The 19,707-nt window shown below is 41.7% G+C and overlaps 1 protein-coding gene across 2 annotated transcripts in view; it reads left to right on the plus strand.

Annotated features, from left to right (window-relative positions):
- The window catches only part of ncam2a (neural cell adhesion molecule 2a), a 473,690-nt gene that overhangs the window by 408,807 nt on the left and 45,176 nt on the right, over positions 1 to 19,707 (plus strand). For both annotated transcript variants that reach the window (XM_085397463.1, XM_085397464.1), the window contains exons 10-14: positions 1,309 to 1,496; positions 2,348 to 2,444; positions 8,195 to 8,368; positions 14,699 to 14,818; positions 15,924 to 16,045. In XM_085397463.1, the coding sequence (XP_085253589.1) occupies positions 1,309 to 1,496; positions 2,348 to 2,444; positions 8,195 to 8,368; positions 14,699 to 14,818; positions 15,924 to 16,045 (701 nt within the window). The remainder of the gene's footprint in view (positions 1 to 1,308; positions 1,497 to 2,347; positions 2,445 to 8,194; positions 8,369 to 14,698; positions 14,819 to 15,923; positions 16,046 to 19,707) is intronic.

Here is a 19,707-nt window from a genome sequence, read left to right on the forward strand (position 1 = left end):
AAATGCATTATATCATTATAAACAAGTCACCCACCACGCACATTGCCTCCAGAAGGGTTAATTAGTGAGAGGATATCATGCATCGCCTTTCTTTTTTTCTCCTGCTGACAGCTTTGCTACTTCCCAACGAGTGCATCCATTCCTCAGTGCTGGTTGTTTGGGGTTATTTGGGGCGGGCTCTCCCCTGCTTAATGAGCTCTGAAGCAAAGATCTCCATTTTGGCCTCAGAATGATTAGGTTCATTAGTAGCGAGGCTCAGTGGAGTTTTTTTTTTTCCTTTTTCTTTGGGTAGCAATTGATTCCACCTTGAAGCTCAGAGGAACAACAAAGAGCTAGGCCAGGCAAACAAATATATCCAAAGAGACAGCGAGGGAAAAATGAAGACCATATCTGCGTTGTCACATGAAAACCAATTTTCTCCTTTTCATACTGAGGTGACTTTTTGAGTTCATGGATTCCCCTCAAAATTTTGTTTTGCACGGTTCCTGAAAAGTTGACATTTTAGGAAAAACTTGTAGCAAAAAAACAATCCCAAATTCATGCACCCACTCTCTAACCGTGAAGCAAAGTTGCTGTCATTACACTGCAAACTTGTTTTGCTGGAGCCACAGCTGACAACTCGCGCCCGCGCTCTGCACAGAGACACAGGCTGTGAGTCTGAGTGTGGAGGGGCTGAGCCAGCCGTTGCCACCGAACTAATGAACTCATTTACTAAGTCACTGCAGGCTGCAGGGGGATAACACGTCCTCGGCTGTGACAGAGAGCCAGGCATCAATCTCTTTAATGGAATCCTGCAAGCGAGCATAAAACAACCATAATGCCTCTCCGACTGAGCGGGGCCGACCGGGCCGAAAGAAATCCGCACAACAGCTCGCCGCCGCAGTCGTCCATTACTGCCCTTTCTATTTGCCGGCGCCAATGAGCTTCTGTTTGCATGCTTTATTCCTATTCTTGGGGGGCACGATCGCAATGGAGACCCCCACCCATAGCGTGAGGTAGCTTCAATTAAGTTTTTCTTTTTTTACACTGCCGAAGGAGTTGAGGAAGCAGCAATTAAATGCTTTCCCCCCTGTCTTCTCTTTAAGGTGAAGCCTCAGCAAGTTATTTATTTATTTATTTATTTACATCTTTGATCATCCAGCACAGCTCCACCTTTGATTTGAGTGTTTAATTGGCTGCCACAAATTCCAGACACACCAGCAATTACTCTTTTAGCAATTCAGGTCTTGTTTTAGTTTTTTTTTAAAAAGCTCCTTTTCCATGTAAACGAGGTGGGTGCAAGAAGTGACGTTACTCTGTTTTGTTTAGATATACCAAAGTTCCTGACCAACCACACCGTTTATTATTCATGGGAGGGAAATCCGGTGAACATCAGCTGCGACGTGATGTCCAACCCACCTGCCACCATGCTGTGGAGGCGAGAGCGCTTCACTATCTCCACAGAGGGAACCGCCAACATGAGGGTGCACAGCGCCGAGGGCAAGTCTGTGCTGGAGGTGAGTTCAAGTCCTCCGGTGGCAGCCAGGTTAGGTTTAGGGTCACGAGACAAAAAATGTGTTTGAAAGTTTAATAATGACTCTGTCAGTGTGGTTTATCAAACAGAGGTGCAAAAGAAATGGAGTTTTTTGTAATGAATTGAATTTTCTTCTTTGAGGGAAAAAAACAATTAAATAAACAATAAAAACAACAGTGGAAGACAGACCTGTAGTTTAATGAGTTTAAAAAGAAAATAAATTCTGATGGCTCTTTATGAAGACTTACTCACACTGATATAGTTTTCAAAAATTTGACAAAATTCAGATTTTGATGTTTCTATTGGCATCCCAGTTTAATGGAAGTAAGCGAAACCCCAGTGGTGGTCATTGTGAATAGTTTGTCATAAAGGATGCTTTTAACTGAAGAAGTCATGAAAACTAGACACCCATACTCAGTTTTAAATGATGATTTCATTTATTACAGAAAAAGTTGTTATCCAAATCTACATGGACCTGTGTGAAAAAGTAATCACCCCCCAAACCTAATAACTGGTTATCTTGTCAGCAAGAACGGCAATGAAGCATTCAAGTCTTTCATAAGGCTGTGGAAGATTTTGATCCTCTCGTTTTTGCAGAATTGTCTCAAATCAGCCCCACTGGAAGGTGTTTTTAAGGTCATGCCAAAGCATATCAGTATAATTCTGTTTCAAATCAGTCCTATGAACACCAAAAACACATATTATTCAGTGCATGTTTAGTATATAAAGCACAGTTATATATCGAGCACAGTTGGAGCGAAAGCAGAAAAGTCCAAGTGAAATCTTTAGTTTTAATATGAATTGTGATCGACTGTATTGTTTATCTGCGTCCAGGTGACTCCTATGTCCGACAGAGACTTTGGCCGCTACAACTGCACGGCCAGAAACAACATTGGAGTTCGATACCAGGAGTTCATTTTGGCCCAGGCAGGTGAGTCTGCAGAACTGCCACTAATGCGCTAATGAGGCTAGCAACTCAATTTCAAGACCAGAACATGTGGACGTCTCAGGGACCCTGCAGTTTTTCAATAACCGCTCTCCCAGTAACTCCAGCCATTCAACTACTTTGTAACCCTCTACCTCTCTACTAATGGTAATAGCCTTATTTGCAATTCTCAGGAAGATAAATTCCACTACAACTCCCAACCCCTATTCAGCCTCGCCTAATCTCAAATAGTGCTGGCTGATTTACCATACCCCTCGCAATTTAACTGAAGTACTCCCTAATTTACGGTAGCGAGGGCTAATACACAATAGTGCAGTCTAATTATCTTTAGTGCAGATTGAATTGCTCTAGCTAAGGAAGAAAAAAGTAGTGAGCAAAAAGCTGACCAAAAATGTCGTCTTGCAGGAAACAGTAGGTTTTAGAAGAGTTTGTGACTCTTACAATTCAGCACAACACACACTCAGGCACACGCAAGAAAACACACTGTGAACATGTTTGTGTTCTTAACGGATATTTGAGACGTACCTTATGTAGAATACACTGTCTTCATAGCTCGATCATAAACTGATAGAAGAATCTGAGGGTGGAAGTGTGTTTGTAGTGAGTCAAACTGTTCTGAATTTTGCCTTGATGTTTTAAGTGAGAATCACTAATACAACCAAAACACCTTGAGTCACATCAAAAACATATCCAAGGACAAGTGATGCAGTCAAGTGATGTGGCAACTTACCTGAAAATAAAATAAGTTGCTGTCTATTAAATTGCTAGAGTCTAGAGTCGGCTAGGTTTAATATGGCAGTGATGTCAGGAAGTTTTTAGAGTCAAGGTTTATTTGTGCAGGAAATATATTCAGAGGTCTTACGCAGAAGCATTTATTGCAGTGAGCTTAATATCAAGGAGAACAAAGATGGACACTGCTTATTGCCACCCAGTTCTAGAACAATCTTGGAGGCAACAGCAGGAGAACGGATTTATAGTCCAATAATCCAAATATTTAACCCACAATGAGGTAGTGGTCATGCACAGGGAGACAGGTGGAGCGGCACGCAGGCAAAACACAGTGTCTATATAAACAGATAAAAAAATATGGTACTGGATTTAAAAAAAAAAAGCAGAACTCAAGCAATTAAACAAACTAGGAATCAAGGAAGGCTAAGGTGTTGCACACTAAACATGGGTGACACAAAGGAGGGAAAACTAGCAAAGAAATGATGTACAATAGAAATTACTTACAGAAACCTGACATTGTGGCCATTTCTTAATATATCTATCCTCATCCTGCGCAGAATAGATTCTGTTCCTGTCTGTTCCAGCTAAAAGAAAAGACTAACACAGCTCCTGCACTTTTAATCTGCATGAATAGAAATGTTATGTTTTTAATGTCCTATCTTTTCACCTAAAATTAAAGTACACAGGCTCCTCTCAGGCGTTGTATAAGCTGAATTATTACATCTCTCCTAAATAACCCTTGAAAGCTTACCAAATATAGAAAAATAATCTTTTACAATGTCTGTCTTTAGTTTTATTACGGTGGCACTGTGCCATTTATCTTTGATCAAAAATACATTCAGTGTAGTTGGTTATTGCTGTGTAAATGTCAGAGTTAGGTCCATAAATATTAAGACAATTGCCTCTGTACTCTGAGGTCCTCCCATTTGTTTTGTTACATTAGTCAAATTACTCACGCTAGAAGACTTCTTTTTTTTTTTATCCTTCTGCAGTATCTGCTGTTTGGCAGTGTGCACCCTCCAACACAAGAATTCCCTCCCCCACTACATTGCAGCACAGGTCAGAGCTGGTATGAATGACATGAATGGCTGATCATTCACACACAGCATGAAAACAATGAGCTTTTGTGGAGGTGGGTTGCAAAGCTGCTTGAAAAGCTAGGAGCAAATTCAGTAGCTTGGGTAGTAGGATGTGTATAAGGGTATCAGCGGTGCCATCAGCTGGTGCTTGCTTCTTATCAGCTGATGGGAGTGGAAATCTGAGTCAGTCAAACAGTCAGTCTTTCTGGCTCTTTGTTCTAGACTGAAATATCCCACCAACAATGGGATGTATTGCCTGCATAATGTATAAACATTTTAAATGCTTTATAGTTTTTTTCTTTCCTTCATTAATAATGTGGCTGGGCACATTCGTAGCGTATGCCCCCCCCCCTCAGCCAACGCGGATGCAGCCTGTGACTCTCTCCACTCAGTGGTCAGCAGACTGCAAACACAATCTCCGAGAGCCCCTCTCATAATATCAGGGGACTTTAATCATGTCTCACTGGACTCCACGCTTCCCACCTTCACCCAGTATGTGACATGCCCAACCAGAGACAATAGAACACTGGACTTACTGTATGCCAATGCAGAAGAGGCATACAGTTCATCACCTCTCCCTCCTCTGGGCAGATCTGACCGCAACCTGGTGCACCTTGTCCCTGTGTATGAGCCCTTAGTGCGCAGGGAGCCACCAGCCACCCGCACAGTACAGAGATGGTCGGAGGAGAGCGAGGAGGCTCTTAAGGATTGTTTTAAGTCGACTGTGTGGGAGGTGATCTGTGACGACCACGGAGAGGACATCAACAGCCTTACTACATGCATTACTGACTATATTAATTTCTGTGTGGATAACACCGTACCTACCAGGACTGTGTGGTGTTTCTCCAACAAGAAACCTTGGATTACCCCAAAAATTAAAGCTGTTCTCAAGCAGAAGAGGAGGGCCTTCAAATCCAAAGACAAAGAGGAGTTGAAAAGGGTGCAGAGAGAGCTGAGGGGACTGATAAGGAATGGGAAGGACAGCTACAGGCAGAAGATGGAGAACCAGTTTCAGCAAAAAAACGTTGGCGAAGTCTGGAGAGGCCTCAGAACCATCTCGGGCCACAAACATCAGAACTCTGACACCTCAGACACTTCACACCAGTGTTGCCAACTCCTCAGTAAGGAAAATCGCTATTGGTTGTCCTAAAAGTCGCTAGAAGTCGCCAAATGACGTCATCGCCTAATTTGCATATTTGGTCATGCTAATGTAATTGTAACCTACGTTGTTGGAGAGAGAAATAACATCGTGGAAGAGACATAAAGTGAGTAAAAAACGTCCTAAATGCAGTTAGAATTTATTTAGAACTACAAATTAAATTTCTTTTAGCAATTATTGTTTTTTAATGTCACAATTCCAACCCTGCTCCTTTATCCGGACCTGGACCGGCAAAAGTGACCGGAAATTGGCACTCTGGTGGAGTTACTTTGTGTGTGAGAGTGTGTGTTTATAAGTAGTTTTAAACCTTGTGATCCACAAAACAGCATAACAGTAAAAGAACTGACTGCGTTACAGTCAGTGCGGGAGCAGCGGCTTCGCCCTGATAGCAGCTGGGGGAGGACTATCCTCCGCCTGGGAGTGCTTTGACACGGATGAGGTGCCCCAGGCAGCACCGCTGCCTGTTGAGAGTAAGAGCGATACGTGTTTTCACGTCAAAAAGTCGTCATAAATAAGTCTCCAGTAATACCAGAAAAAGTCGCCAGATTTGTCGCTAGTCGCTTTTTAGAAAAAAAGTCGCTAAGGGGGTCTGAAAACTCGCTAAATATAGCGACAAAGTCGCTAAATTGGCAACACTGCTTCACACCTCCTCTACTCACCCTGCTCACTCCTCCCCACCCCCAATAACAGCATCCAATACACACTCAACACAAGGCTCCAGCCTGTCTCTCTCAACCACCCAGGTTAGGAGGGAACTGAGGAGGATTAATGCCGAGAAGGCGGTGGGCCCAGATGGCATCAGCTCAAGGGTCGTCAGGTCCTGCGCGGACCAACTGTGTGGGGTGATGGAGCGCATCTTCAACCTGAGCCTGAGGCTGGGGAGAGTCCCACAGCTCTGGAAAACCTCCCGTGTTGTACCAGTGCCAAAGACTTCACGCCCCGAGGACCTCAACAGCTATAGGCCGGTGGCTCTGACATCCCACCTGATGAAGACCCTGGAGCGGCTGGTCCTGGCTCAGCTTCGGCACCTGGTGAGCTCATCACTGGACCCACTTCAGTTTGCCTACCAGCTTGGCATTGGAGCGAATGATGCCGTCATTCACCTCCTACATTGTTCCCTCGCTCACCTGGAGACAGCTGGAAGCACTGTGAGAATCATGTTCTTTGATTTCTCCAGTGCCTTCAACGCTATTCTTCCCTCGGTCCTGAAGGACAAGCTGGAGAACTGTGGAGTGGACCATCACCTCACTACCTGGACTTTGGACTACCTCGCCAACCAACCACAGTATGTGAAAACTCAGGGCCGTGTGTCGGACAGGGTCGTCTGCAGTACGGGGGCCCCACAGGGAACGGTTCTGGCTCCGTTCCTCTTCACCATCTACACTGCAGACTTCTCCCACAACTCCACCCAGTGCTTCCTGCAGAAGTTCTCTGATGACTCTGCAATAGTCGGCCTCATCACTGATGGGGACGACAAGGAGTACACAGGACTGACCCAAGACTTTGTGGACTGGTGCCAGCTGAACTACCTCCACATCAACACCAGTAAAACCAAGGAGCTGGTGGTACACTTCCGCAGGCACAAACATCCTCCACTGAACATCAAAGGTATGGACATTGAGGCTGTGGACTGCTACAGGTACCTTGGTGTTCATCTGAACAACAAACTGGACTGGACTCATAATTCAGAAGCCCTCTACAGGAAAGGGCAGAGCAGGCTGTACCTGCTGATGAGACTCAGGTCGTTTGGAGTGGAGGGCCCACTCCTGAAGACCTTCTATGACTCTGTGGTGGCCTCAGCTATCTTTTACGGTGTGGTCTGCTGGGGTGGCAACATCTCTGCCGGGGACAGGAAGAGACTGAACAGGCTGATCAGAAGGGCCAGCTCTGTTCTAGGATGCCCTCTGGACCCAGTGGAGGTGGTGAGTGGCAGGAGAATGGTGGCTATGCTTTCATCCCTGTTGGACAACATCTCCCACCCCATGCAGAAAACTCTGACAGCACTGAGCAGCTTCTTCAGTGGCAGGCTGCGGCACCCACGGTGTGGGACGGAGAGATTTCGCAGGTTTTTCCTCCCCACTTCTGTCAGACTCCACAACAAAGACTCCAACTGATCAAACACACACATCCACACATGTGCAATAACACTAAGTGCAATACTCTTTATCTGACAAAGTTGTATTTTTACTCAGTTGTATTAAGCATTTGTATTCTATTTTTATCCTATTGTATATTTTATTCTATTTATTCTACTGTATATAGTATTTTATTTTATTCTATTCTGTACAGTTGTGTACAGTATTTTATTCTTATTGTATTCTAATTTTTGCTATATAACTTTTGCACTGTCCACTTCCTGCTGTGACAAAACAAATTTCCCACGTGTGGGACTAATAAAGGTTATCTTATCGTGTTTAGACCTATGTTTGTAGTTATAATTCCTCATCAAGTATTCGCTGATTTACTCTTAAATAATAGTTGCATGATGAATGATGTTGATGCATGACAACTGAAAAATTAAAGGTTATATCTGGTGCTTTCAGCCTTACTCAGTCTTTTCCTTTCTCTACACAGTCAGTGCATAAGGCAAAGGAAAAGGTTGTTTTGAATTCATTCCTAAGTTTGTGAAACAGGATTCTGTTTCTGACACCATGCAAGTGGATTAGACAAGGCTTATTTCATAGCAAAACAACACGATTGCAAAGGAAAACAACTACATGGAAATTGTCTGCTTGTTTGTGTCATGCCTTTATTTTTTGTGTTTCCAGTTGCGCCATCGAATCCATACTCAGTTCGTCTGTCAGCTGTCTCCCAGCGCCTAGCGACCGTAACATTTATGAAGCCAGACTCTCATGGAGGCGTTCCCATCAACTACTATCTGGTCCAGTACAAGGAGGTGGGCTCACAGGACTGGAGGGATGTCAAGTCACACAGTGTCCAGAGTAAGTGTAAACTTTATTTTTATCCACAGCTTTCGCTTCTCCCCCCCCCCCCCTTTTTTTCATGCCAGTTACCTTCCCTAAAAATCGCTGTAATATACACTGACTGAGTGAAATGGGAAAAACATTTATCCGCTGTTAAGTTTGACCCAATTACATATTGTTATTGTGAAGTCTGCTAAAAGCCCTCTTCAACTCTTTTCCATACCCATTTTCATTTTATGGCTCAGGCAGGTTGAATTTTATCAGATCAATGAAAAAGCATGAATCTATTTACATTCTCAGCTTATTTTATGGAAATCTCAAGATTTTTTACCAGAATATACCAGCAAGTTGAAAACACTGTCAACAACTGATTCTTACTCATATTTTCACTATAAGCCTTCTGAGTTTTCTACAGTCTAATGATGTGTAAAATGCTTTCTTATTTTTCAGGTTTCATGTGTTTTTTGCGTTTTTCAGTTTTCTATAATGTCTTTATGGAATAAAAAATCCTGATTTGAAGGGGTTATCTGACTGCACTGAAGTCCATCATTAAGTAAACCCAATTCTTACTTAATTTACAACCTACGTAAAGACTTTCCTAAGAAATTTGTAGTCATAGTTGGTTGTTTCATGTCTTATTTGACAGACCTTTGATGATCATTTTGGCAATCACAGTTGTGTCTAGTATAGAACTGATTATGAAGGACATCTCCTATACAGCAGATTACTAACATGTTAGCATGCTGTTTTACCGTACTTTTCGGACCATAAGGCGCATGGGATTATCCGGTCGTTAAGTGATGACGTGACGAATCCTACTTCCGCGCTAGTGATGTGCGGATCGATCCTGAAATATCGATTCCTCCGATACCAATCATTTATGTTCTAGAATCGATTCTCACATTAAAATATTGATATTTTAGTAATTTAGAGTAAATTTGTAGTTTATCATTAACAGGAACACAGTGGAAAGAAACTATAACCCACCAAGCTCTTTGTGATTTTTATCTGTGAAATGTGCTATATAAATAAATTTTACTTACTTACTTACTTACTTACTTATAACATTCGGATTGTCTACATTCAAAGGAACTACTTCCTCTTCCGCCTTTCATAGTCATGTGTGAAATACGGCTGTATAAATGTCTGGCCGACCCCTGGCGCGCACTCACAACAATGGCTGAGCGTAATTGTGCGGACGTATTTTACCTCCACAAACAGCTGAGACGTGGTTTGTAATACAGTGGGGCAAAAAAGTATTTAGTCAGCCACCGATTGTGCAAGTTCCCCCACTTAAAATGATGACAGAGGTCAGTAATTTGCACCAGAGGTACACTTCAACTGTGAGAGACAGAATGTGAAAAAAAATCCATGAATTCACATGGTAGGATTTGTAAAGAATTTATTCGTAAATCACGGTGGAAAATAAGTATTTGGTCACCTCAAACAAGGAAAATCTCTGGCTCTCACAGACCTGTAACGTCTTCTGTAAGAAGCTTTTCTGTCCCCCACTCGTTACCTGTATGAATGGCACCTGTTTGAACTCATCATCTGTATAAAAGACACCTGTCCACAGCCTCAAACAGTCAGACTCCAAACTCCGCCATGGCCAAGACCAAAGAGCTTTCGAAGGACACCAGGAAAAGTATTGTAGACCTGCACCAGACTGGGAAGAGTGACTCTACAATAGGCAAGCAGCTTGGTGTGAAAAAATCAACTGTGGGAGCAATCATCAGAAAATGGAAGACATACAAGACCACTGATAATCTCCCTCGATCTGGGGCTCCACGCAAGATCTCATCCCGTGGGGTCAAAATGATCATGAGAACGGTGAGCAAAGATCCCAGAACCACACGGGGGGACCTGGTGAATGACCTGCAGAGAGCTGGGACCAAAGTAACAAAGGTCACCATCAGTAACACACTACAACGGCAGGGAATCAAATCCCGCAGTGCCAGACGTGTTCCGCTGCTGAAGCCAGTGCATGTCCAGGCCCGTCTGAAGTTTGCCAGAGAGCACATGGATGATACAGCAGAGGATTGGGAGAATGTCATGTGGTCAGATGAAACCAAAGTAGGACTTTTTGGTATAAACTCAACTCGTCGTGTTTGGAGGAAGAAGAATACTGAGTTGCATCCCAAGAACACCATACCTACTGTGAAGCATGGGGGTGGAAACATCATGCTATGGGGCTGTTTTTCTGCCAAGGGGACAGGACGACTGCTCCGTGTTAAGGACAGAATGAATGGGGCCATGTATCGTGAGATTTTGAGCCAAAGCCTCCTTCCATCAGTGAGAACTTTGAAGATGAAACAAGGCTGGGTCTTCCAACATGACAATGATCCAAAACACACCGCCCGGGCAACAAAGGAGTGGCTCCGTAAGAAGCATTTGAAAGTCCTGGAGTGGCCTAGCCAGTCTCCAGACCTCAACCCCATAGAAAATCTGTGGCGGGAGTTGAAAGTCCGTGTTGCTCGGCGACAGCCCAAAACATCACTGCTCTCGAGAAGATCTGCATGGAGGAATGGGCCAAAATACCAGCTACTGTGTGTGCAAACCTGGTAAAGACCTATAGTAAACGTTTGACCTCTGTTATTGCCAACAAAGGTTATGTTACAAAGTATTGAGTTGTATTTTTGTTATTGACCAAATACTTATTTTCCACCCTGATTTACGAATAAATTCTTTACAAATCCTACCATGTGGATTCATGGATTTTTTTTTCACATTCTGTCTCTCACAGTTGAAGTGTACCTCTGGCGCAAATTACTGACCTCTGTCATCATTTTAGGTGGGGGAACTTGCACAATCGGTGGCTGACTAAATACTTTTTTGCCCCATTGTACATGTGGCAAAAAAGTGTTCCAAGAGTGAGGTGTTGTGGCCATACTAGGGAGACATTCAAAAGGGCTGTTTGGGGGGGGGGGGGGGGGGGGGGTACGGTACTTCTAAACGAAGTAACAGGAACCAGGAAGGTAGAATTGGACTTATATACCGATATTCTCTCCCCTCAGAGAACCTGGGTTACAATGTAACCAATCAAGCTCAGGTTGAAGCTTCAAATCCAGACTTCACAAACAATTAAAGGACTCAGGGTCTTTTATATATAGTCAGTGAGTAAATATGAGGGATCCACACAACAGTTAAGTTATTCTCACTGTTTTAAAGATGAGTACATAAATATTAAATTATCTAAATAATACATTAAAAAACAGAAATGTAAATAATTTACTGTGAAAGCATTGTCAACTTAATCTAGTTGATAAACTAATCAATAAACTCAAATAATTAAATGACCTCCTCAAACTCGGTTGAATATAAAGAAAGCTGTTTCTTTTCTTTTCCCACATTAAATACATGAAAAACATTCACATAGATTATATACTATTGACCCTTAAGTAATTACTGCTATTTACCAGTTCCACTTTGATAAAGCACATGAACTTCAAGATAGAAATGTTCTATCTTCTATTCATAGTTTCAAACTTAGTTATCAGACTGTGAAGATTATGCTTCAACACACCAGATTATCCTATCTAGTTTAAATCAATATTTCTCTCTGTCTACCTCACATACACCAACTAACACCTCATGCAATACGGTCTCCAAGTTTCCACCGTATTGCATGAGCTGCCATGTGCTCCTTCAAAGCCTTGGCTCTGAGATGTTGTTGGGTCATGAAGAAACTCAAACACGTCATGGGGAGAGCGCCAGAATCTGTCTGAGCTGAAAGATCGCATTCCTCCTCTTCCTATGCTTTATGACTGCAAATTGATTTCTGAGCCTGTTGGTGAAAAGTACACCATGAGGTGAAGGATGGATGGATAGATGGATGGATGGAATATGAAAGCCAGAGGACGAATGGTCGGGTGATAAGCGGGCCTGACAAACCTGAAGGGCTTATCACTAATATCCCCTCATTTCAGAGTCAATTACAGTATGGAGATGCAGTGAGGTGAATACTAAATAGGAACTAGCACTTCAGCAGTGAACTTAAAAATACATACATCACATATAGGCACATATAAGCAGATAGTGTAGAAGAACAAAGGAACAATGCACAAGATTGTCAATTTAATATAGATACATTTAGCTCTGTATGCAAAAGCAGAAATATTAAAGTGAGCCAGACTAATTACAAGCCACACCAAGTGTCGTCATATAATCATAGAAGCCATTTCAGATAACCTCAGCAAAAAATCCTTACACAATAAACCCTTCCATATAATGAGACGCCTGGCCTCGTTTCATTTGAATGCTTCTGCCCAAATTGAAATGTCCGCTTACAGCCTGGAATGAACCTAGCACGGCTGCAAATTGCAGAATTTGTTTTCAGTTCCAGGACTAAAGAACTGCAAAAGCACCTATTACCATTCAAGTATTTAATTTGTGCAGACTAACAAAAACAACAACTTTCACTCAAGCTCATTACACTACACACTCTCTCCCAGATTTTTTGAGTTGTGACGGTTATGTAAATGGGCTCAAGTGACTGTAGAATTTAAATAGGAATCTGTAATGTGGTCTGATAATGAGATTGCCTGTTTTCTTCAATATTAGATGTAATTTAAAGTACGAACGTGACGCATTGCACAATTCTCCGAGTTACTATCGTATTAATATTCTATCTGATATTTTACTGTGGTTTCATTAGAGTCAGAGGCACATGTACTCTTCCACTACACTGTTTGCTATGACTTTGTTGAAGGTGAGTTTCTAAATCTTCTTATGTTTTTCATTATTGATCATTTAGCAGAGTCAAGCGGTTGCTCCCTTGTATTTTAGAACCACAGTTAAAGCTTTTAGTCTTGGAACAAATGACCTAAGATAGATAGAAAATCTAACTTTCATTGCATGCATCTAGCTCTCTATATTTCACAGACTAAGCAATAATAATGCATTTAAGTCAATATAAAGAAAAAAACAAGTGCAATAGATTAATTTAAACGGTTGTAAGTATGGTGGTAGAAGTTTCATAATGTCGGGGTTTAATTCCTGGCTTTTCTAGTCTTCATGTCAAAGAGTCCTTGGGCAAGATGCTGAACCACACAGACACTTTAAAAGGCTTTCAAACGTGACTTTGCATGTAGTTTATAGCGTAAAAAGTTCTATGACTGTTCAGTAAGGCCAGAAAACTGCAGTATCAGTACTAGTCTAATTAATGCCCTTCTTAATGTAGATGCTTTTGGACTGCAGGAACTTTTTCATACTTCTATTAACTCTTTGAACGGTTGATTGCGCCCTCCTTTTTTCCTATGTCTGTGCTTCAGGATCTATTATCTACTATACTTCATACAACTCAATCTTAAGGTCTCTTGTTTCAGCTAACCTTGAGAGACCTGAGTGTTACAGTGATTGGTCCAGCTGTAAATGTACAGTAAATTGTCAGAAGTATGAATTCATCAATGGCCACCACCATTAAAAAAAGTGCAAACAGCTATTATGTTGACCCTTCTAGAACAAAACAGAGAGAAATGAACCAGCAGTGAAGTCCAAACTGTATTGCGCCTACATGATATGTTGGAAATACAGTGTGATTGTAGCTCATCAGGGGGAAATATAAAAATCCTTGCACAAAATTCCCTTCAGCTTGCTACTCGGTATCCGCTACAGCGAAGCAATCTGGAGCGAAAATGAAGAGGTTGAAATAGGATTATGAGAAAATATGGGACAACAGCAAGAGCCCATGTTTCACTACCAACCACTGGCTGGCAATTACATTAGTTCAGAGTTCCTATTAATAGTGTCAGTGAAAACAACAACAATAACAAAAGATGAATGCCAGGTAGTTCTTGGTAGTGGGGAGGGAGTTATCATCAGTTACCTTCTCTACAGGAAGTCTCTAGAAGTGTTTGGGATTCATGTGCTCAAGAGTGTGTAATACCTTCCTTTAAAAGTCCACAATTTTTAAAAGTGTGCACCATTATTCCCATCATACCAACTATCTCTATTATAAAAGCCTGCTTTGCCAACCTGTAATTGTAGGCGTAACTGTCTAAACTAGTTAGTTTTAACAGGTCAATAAAGCATTGAACATATTTCAGTCAGACAAGTGAGATTTTGAATAATTTATTAGCAGCAGAATATAGCTATTAAAGTTTGGGATCTACACTTCCTGCAAATAAATTGGGGAAGTCATATAGGCACAGGAGCCTACAGGTGGATACTAGTTGGAGAGGTCTAAACAGCAGGCTGCCATTTCCCCTTTTTTCCTTGTCTTCCAATGACACTGGAAACCCTCTGAAAAATAACCAGCTCCCTTTCTTAATGACTTGCTTTGCTATCTGCATGATGGATGGTCACCACTTGCTTCCAGGTGACACGATGTCTGTTCCTGTGTCTCTGCAGCCACAGTTGTGCTGACAGGACTGGAGCCCAACACAACATACGAGGTTCGAGTGGCAGCTGTCAACGGAAAGGGCCAGGGCGACTTCAGCCACACGGAAACCTTCCAGACCTTACCCATCCGTAAGTCCGCTTACTTATTCAAATCTGAATCAGTGACGTATGCATATGTGGTCAAAAGTTTACATCCACTGGTCATGGGCATGAGTGGTCAAATTTCCAGCAAGAATTACACCAGAGACTTGTTGATGGCTACAAAAAGCATCTTGTTGAAGTACAACTTGCTAGAAAATTCCCCCAAAAAACAAACGTGTAAAGCACACCCAGTTAGTAAGTTATTAAAGATGTATGCTGTACAATCACTCTACCCTGGAAAAAGAACACTTCAAAGAGGTCATTAAAAGTCCAAATATACCATGACATTCATGCCCATGAGGAGTATATGTACATTTCTGACCACAACGTATGGAATGAAATAATATATTATTAATATATAATAGTTTGATAGCAGTTATACTGGGTTAATTGTTAGCTACTGGCATATATCAGCTGTTAGGATTAGAAAATACAGATGAAATAAAACATCTGTGGAAACTATAGATCATAATAAAGCCACGTGACTGGAATGCAAACATTCTTCAGGAATCTATTCAAGGCACCAGCACCTTAGTGAAATGAAGCCTATTTGCAATCCTCTGCAGCCTTGCCATGTTTCTATCAGAGACGGCTTCCTGCTCCTGTTTCTCTGATATGAATTCAGATTATTTGGGCTTGGAAATAGATCCTGTCAAATTTGTGTCTTGATGTAAAACTGCTGCATTAAAAATTATGCACTGCAGGGGTTTACGGTAAGCATTTTATTTATTCTAGCAATCTGGCACGGCGGGATTGCAGTAAATCCAGGCAAGGCCACAGGAAAAGTGTTTCCATCCTTAATAATATACAGCAGTGCAGCTTCCGAGAATGAATGTTAGAAAGAAGACCCAATTAGCAAAATACAGTGAATAATAAAAACCTGGAGTCAACATTAATTATAGCCAGGCAATGGGAGTTACCTTGTAATATGAATTTAATTCAGCTTTAAACCTTCTTTCTCCTTGTACTGCATCCTTATCTCATATGTCACGTTGCCACCTGCCCCCCTCCTTGGGAATGCACATTCCAACACACACATACTCACACAAAGACATTGTTTTACATCTCAGCCTCTGCCTCATGTCTTCCTCAGGAGAGCCGAGTCCGCCAGCAGTCCATGGGCAGAGGGACATGGGCAGGGCCTACAGGCTGGGGCTGGTCAAGCAGGACGACGGAGGGATGCCCATTGTGGAGTATATAGTCAAGTACAAGACTGTGAGTGATTTATTACAGTTAAACACAGCTGCTGCCTTCAAGTTTCTCATGACAGCCCCACTATATCGAGCCTATATAAGTGGCAAGTCCAGTTTGATACATTAATACCTTCATTAATGTATCCCTGCTCCGGTCACTCCCATCCACATTTAATGCGCAAGGTAAATAAACGCAGGCACATTTAACACAGGTAGAAGGTTCACATTTTGTACTTGTTTTGTAAAAAAAAAAAAAGGAAAAATCTTTCTTAACCTTTTTTTTGAGAAAGGATGACTGAAATGCTGCTGCAATTTTAAACCTTCATTTACTGGCCTCCATTTGTATTTCTGTATCATTAATCAGCTGGAAGCACAAAGTTTAAATTGTAGTAGGCTGCTTTTAAGGGTGTTTTTCATGTCATGTCAATGCATTTCAAAGTTTTAGTGAGTCATTTCACTGCCTTTTTGTCCTCGTTGTGAAATGGTCACATTAAATCAACGGCACTACTCATTTGTCACTCGTCCATTTTTCCATCCTTAGGTCAGCAGTTTACCTCCCAATTGCTACCTTTCCAGGTAGCAAATTACACATGCTTGTTGCTTTTTGGAGAGAAACCTGAAAGGACACAGTGAAAACTGAAATACAAAGAAAGTACCACTTTATGCCCGCTTAGTGAATTACAGTAGTGCAAAAACTCTTGAGCCACCTCATTTTGCTAGGAAAATGGGGGAAAAGAGTGAAAGGATGTACTGAAATGTGCAAATATATATGGAAATACAGTATATAAGGCAAAAACAGCATTTGTACAATTCTAATGAGCTTGGAAGTGAATATTTGGTGTGACCACCTTTACTCTTCAGCACAGTCTGAACTCTCTTAGGCAGCTTTCTTGTCATTTCTTCAGGAAAGTAGTCTTCAGGAATAGTTTTCCAGGCTTCTTGAAGGACATTCAAAGCTCTTCTTTGGATGTTTCTGCCTTTTGTTCTGTTCTCTGTCAACATGATCCCACACTGCTTCAATAATCTTGAGGTCTGGGCTCTGGGGAGGTCAATCCATGACTGATAGGATTCCACTGTTTGTTTTTCTATGAATGTTATGAATGTTCTAAGATTGAAAAGAAAAGCGACTGGACTTCTTTAAGTTTTTCAAAACTGGATTATAGATGGCAAACAGTTGGTGCTGTAGACCACCCCTCTGTTCAAAGATGGTCGTTCACAGTGAACATAGATGGCTTCTTTTACTCCTCTTTGAAACCATCTGTCTTCTCCGTCCAAAATGTGAACATTGGTATCCTCGAAAGAATGACCTTTGTCCTTTAGATGCCTACGTACAGCTGAGTCTTGTCCTGTCGAGGTGGCCCTCCTATGTTGTGCCATGCATTTATGAAGTGGCTGTTTGGTTTCTCCGATGTAAATGTAAATGTAAAATCATTCCTGGCTGTTGATTTTCGACATGATTTTCAGATACTGTTCATCTTTTTTTTTTAACAACACCATGTTGAAATATGACAAGTTTTCAGCTAATAGCTCGTTGGGATCACTTTGTTGTTGCAAAATACTATTTCATGACTGTCTCACACTGTGTAGTCTTTGGCATTTTCATAGATTCATCTAAAGAAATGGGAACAAATAATGTGTTTTTGTGGCAGGCTGCTAGTAACAAACTGACAACTTAGTTATTTTCTTTTTACTACGTTGTCTGTTATGTGTAGACACTAGTTCATCCTTTGAGTTGGGGGCCTTTTTATGCTTCAGAGTCCAGTAACTTTAATCTGATTTGGCATAGAGAACCTGTAGTGATTGGTAACACTGTTTTCTGCTGCTACACTTTTTAAGTAGATTTCACTTGTTCAATCAATGTATTTTTGTTGTCACTGAGGCTTTTTTAACAATAAACCCATCACAGTTGGCAGATTTTAGAAACTATTTTCAAAATCAAGAAAAATGAGAGCAACAAATTCAGCAGAAGTCAGTGTTTTCTAATAGTTCCAAGTATGTCTTTTTTTTTTGACAGTCATTAGATGGCACACAATACTGGGAATGCCTTTTCCCTCCACTGGAGTGTGTGTGACTCTCTAGTTTGACATGTTGTGACTGAGTTTACTAGATGATGCTTCTTGAGTATCTTTTTTTCAGCCCCTGTTTCACTCACTTGTTCTAAATGGGGGTACACACGTGAGCAAGTAGTTGATATTGTGTGTGTGTGTGTGTGTGTGTGTGTGTGTGTGTGTGTGTGTGTGTGTGTGTGTGTGTGTGTTAAAATGCAAAAAGCAGCTTAAACTCACAAGATAAGAGGAGCGACTGAGTTGAGGCCAGGAAGCAGAATAGATGGCACTCGCACAAAAACTCTCCACAGGACTAAGTGGATTTAGGCTGGTCCAAATCTCCTATCTCCCCAGTGCTAATGTGTCCAAGCAGGCATTTCTCTGTCTCATTGAGAAAGCGGCAGAGATTTAAAATAATAAAACCATGCTGCTGAAAAGAGGGTCAGGGAGTCTCAATGAGGCTTTTGGAGGCCGAAAAGGATGCCAGTGAAGATGTTTCACACCCCACTAATCTAATGCCCCTGTCTGGCGTCAGGAACACACAAACTGCTTCACTGTGGATGGAACAGAGAGCCTGAAAGCAGACAGCATTTCAGTAGGGATCGCTTTAGGCAGAAGATTCTTATTTTTATCTGCGGGCATTTATAATTGGAGGTATTGACTCTATTCTGCTACCTCACTGACATCAGACATGACATTGCTGACCCTCATGAAGATTCACCCTGAAAATGTGTGTTTTTGAGTCAACATAAAAGAGATCTTTGCTGATATTTTAAGTATCATCATTTCTTGATTGGAGCCAGACTTTGTTTGTTGTTGTGTTTTGATAAATCCAAACTTGAAATTTTAGGAATGTCGTTGTCAAAATGTACAGAGTAGGTCAGGGGAGAGGTACTAGAGTGCGTATCTATACCGATCTGTAGAACACGGTGGAGGCTCTGTCATGTTCAGGATCTGCTCTCTCAGTTTATGAGGTGGCCATAGAACAGGTTCTCCTAGTTTGAAAGTTAGTGGTTTGCGCTTTGCTTGCTCCAGCCTCCAGTCTGCATGCCTTGCAGAAAATACTGAACCCTCCAATGCGTTCATGGTTGAGTGAATGTGTGTGAAAGTTAGATAGAAGGCACTTAGGTATTACAAAAAGTAACTGTGTGAATGAGTGTTAATTTGTGAATGAGGCATGTTGTATAAAAGCTTTTGAGTGTTTAAGTAGAGTACAAAAGCACTATATAAGAGCTAGTCCATTTATCAATTCTGCCAGTGGTTTGGGAATCTTATCGAAATAGATGGAGTTGCGAATGCAGAAAAGTACAGGGATAGAAGTGGGTTGCAAAGCAGCTTGTAGATTTAGTTGCAAAGTAGCTTAAATGGCAAGCCCTACAGTAGAAGGGACCCGATCCATTGGTTGATGTGAGTTGGCATGGAGATCAGCTGATCTGCTGGGATTGCTACACAGTTTTTGCACAGACTCGTTAGTCAGGATTTTACAATTCAGATGAAATGTTACATATTTTTAAGTCCTGCACCTTGACTTTTGTAAAATCCCGTTTTTAATGGTTCTCAAACTCAGGGAGGAAAAAATTGCCAAGGAGGTGAGACTAATAAGCACACAGTACAGTTAGCATGCTTTCAGCGCCACACT

This window comes from Rhamphochromis longiceps, linkage group LG23 (genome assembly GCF_057381845.1).
Source record: "Rhamphochromis longiceps isolate RC_006_pf linkage group LG23, R_longiceps_female_GT1.1, whole genome shotgun sequence".
Lineage (NCBI taxonomy): Eukaryota > Metazoa > Chordata > Actinopteri > Cichliformes > Cichlidae > Rhamphochromis > Rhamphochromis longiceps.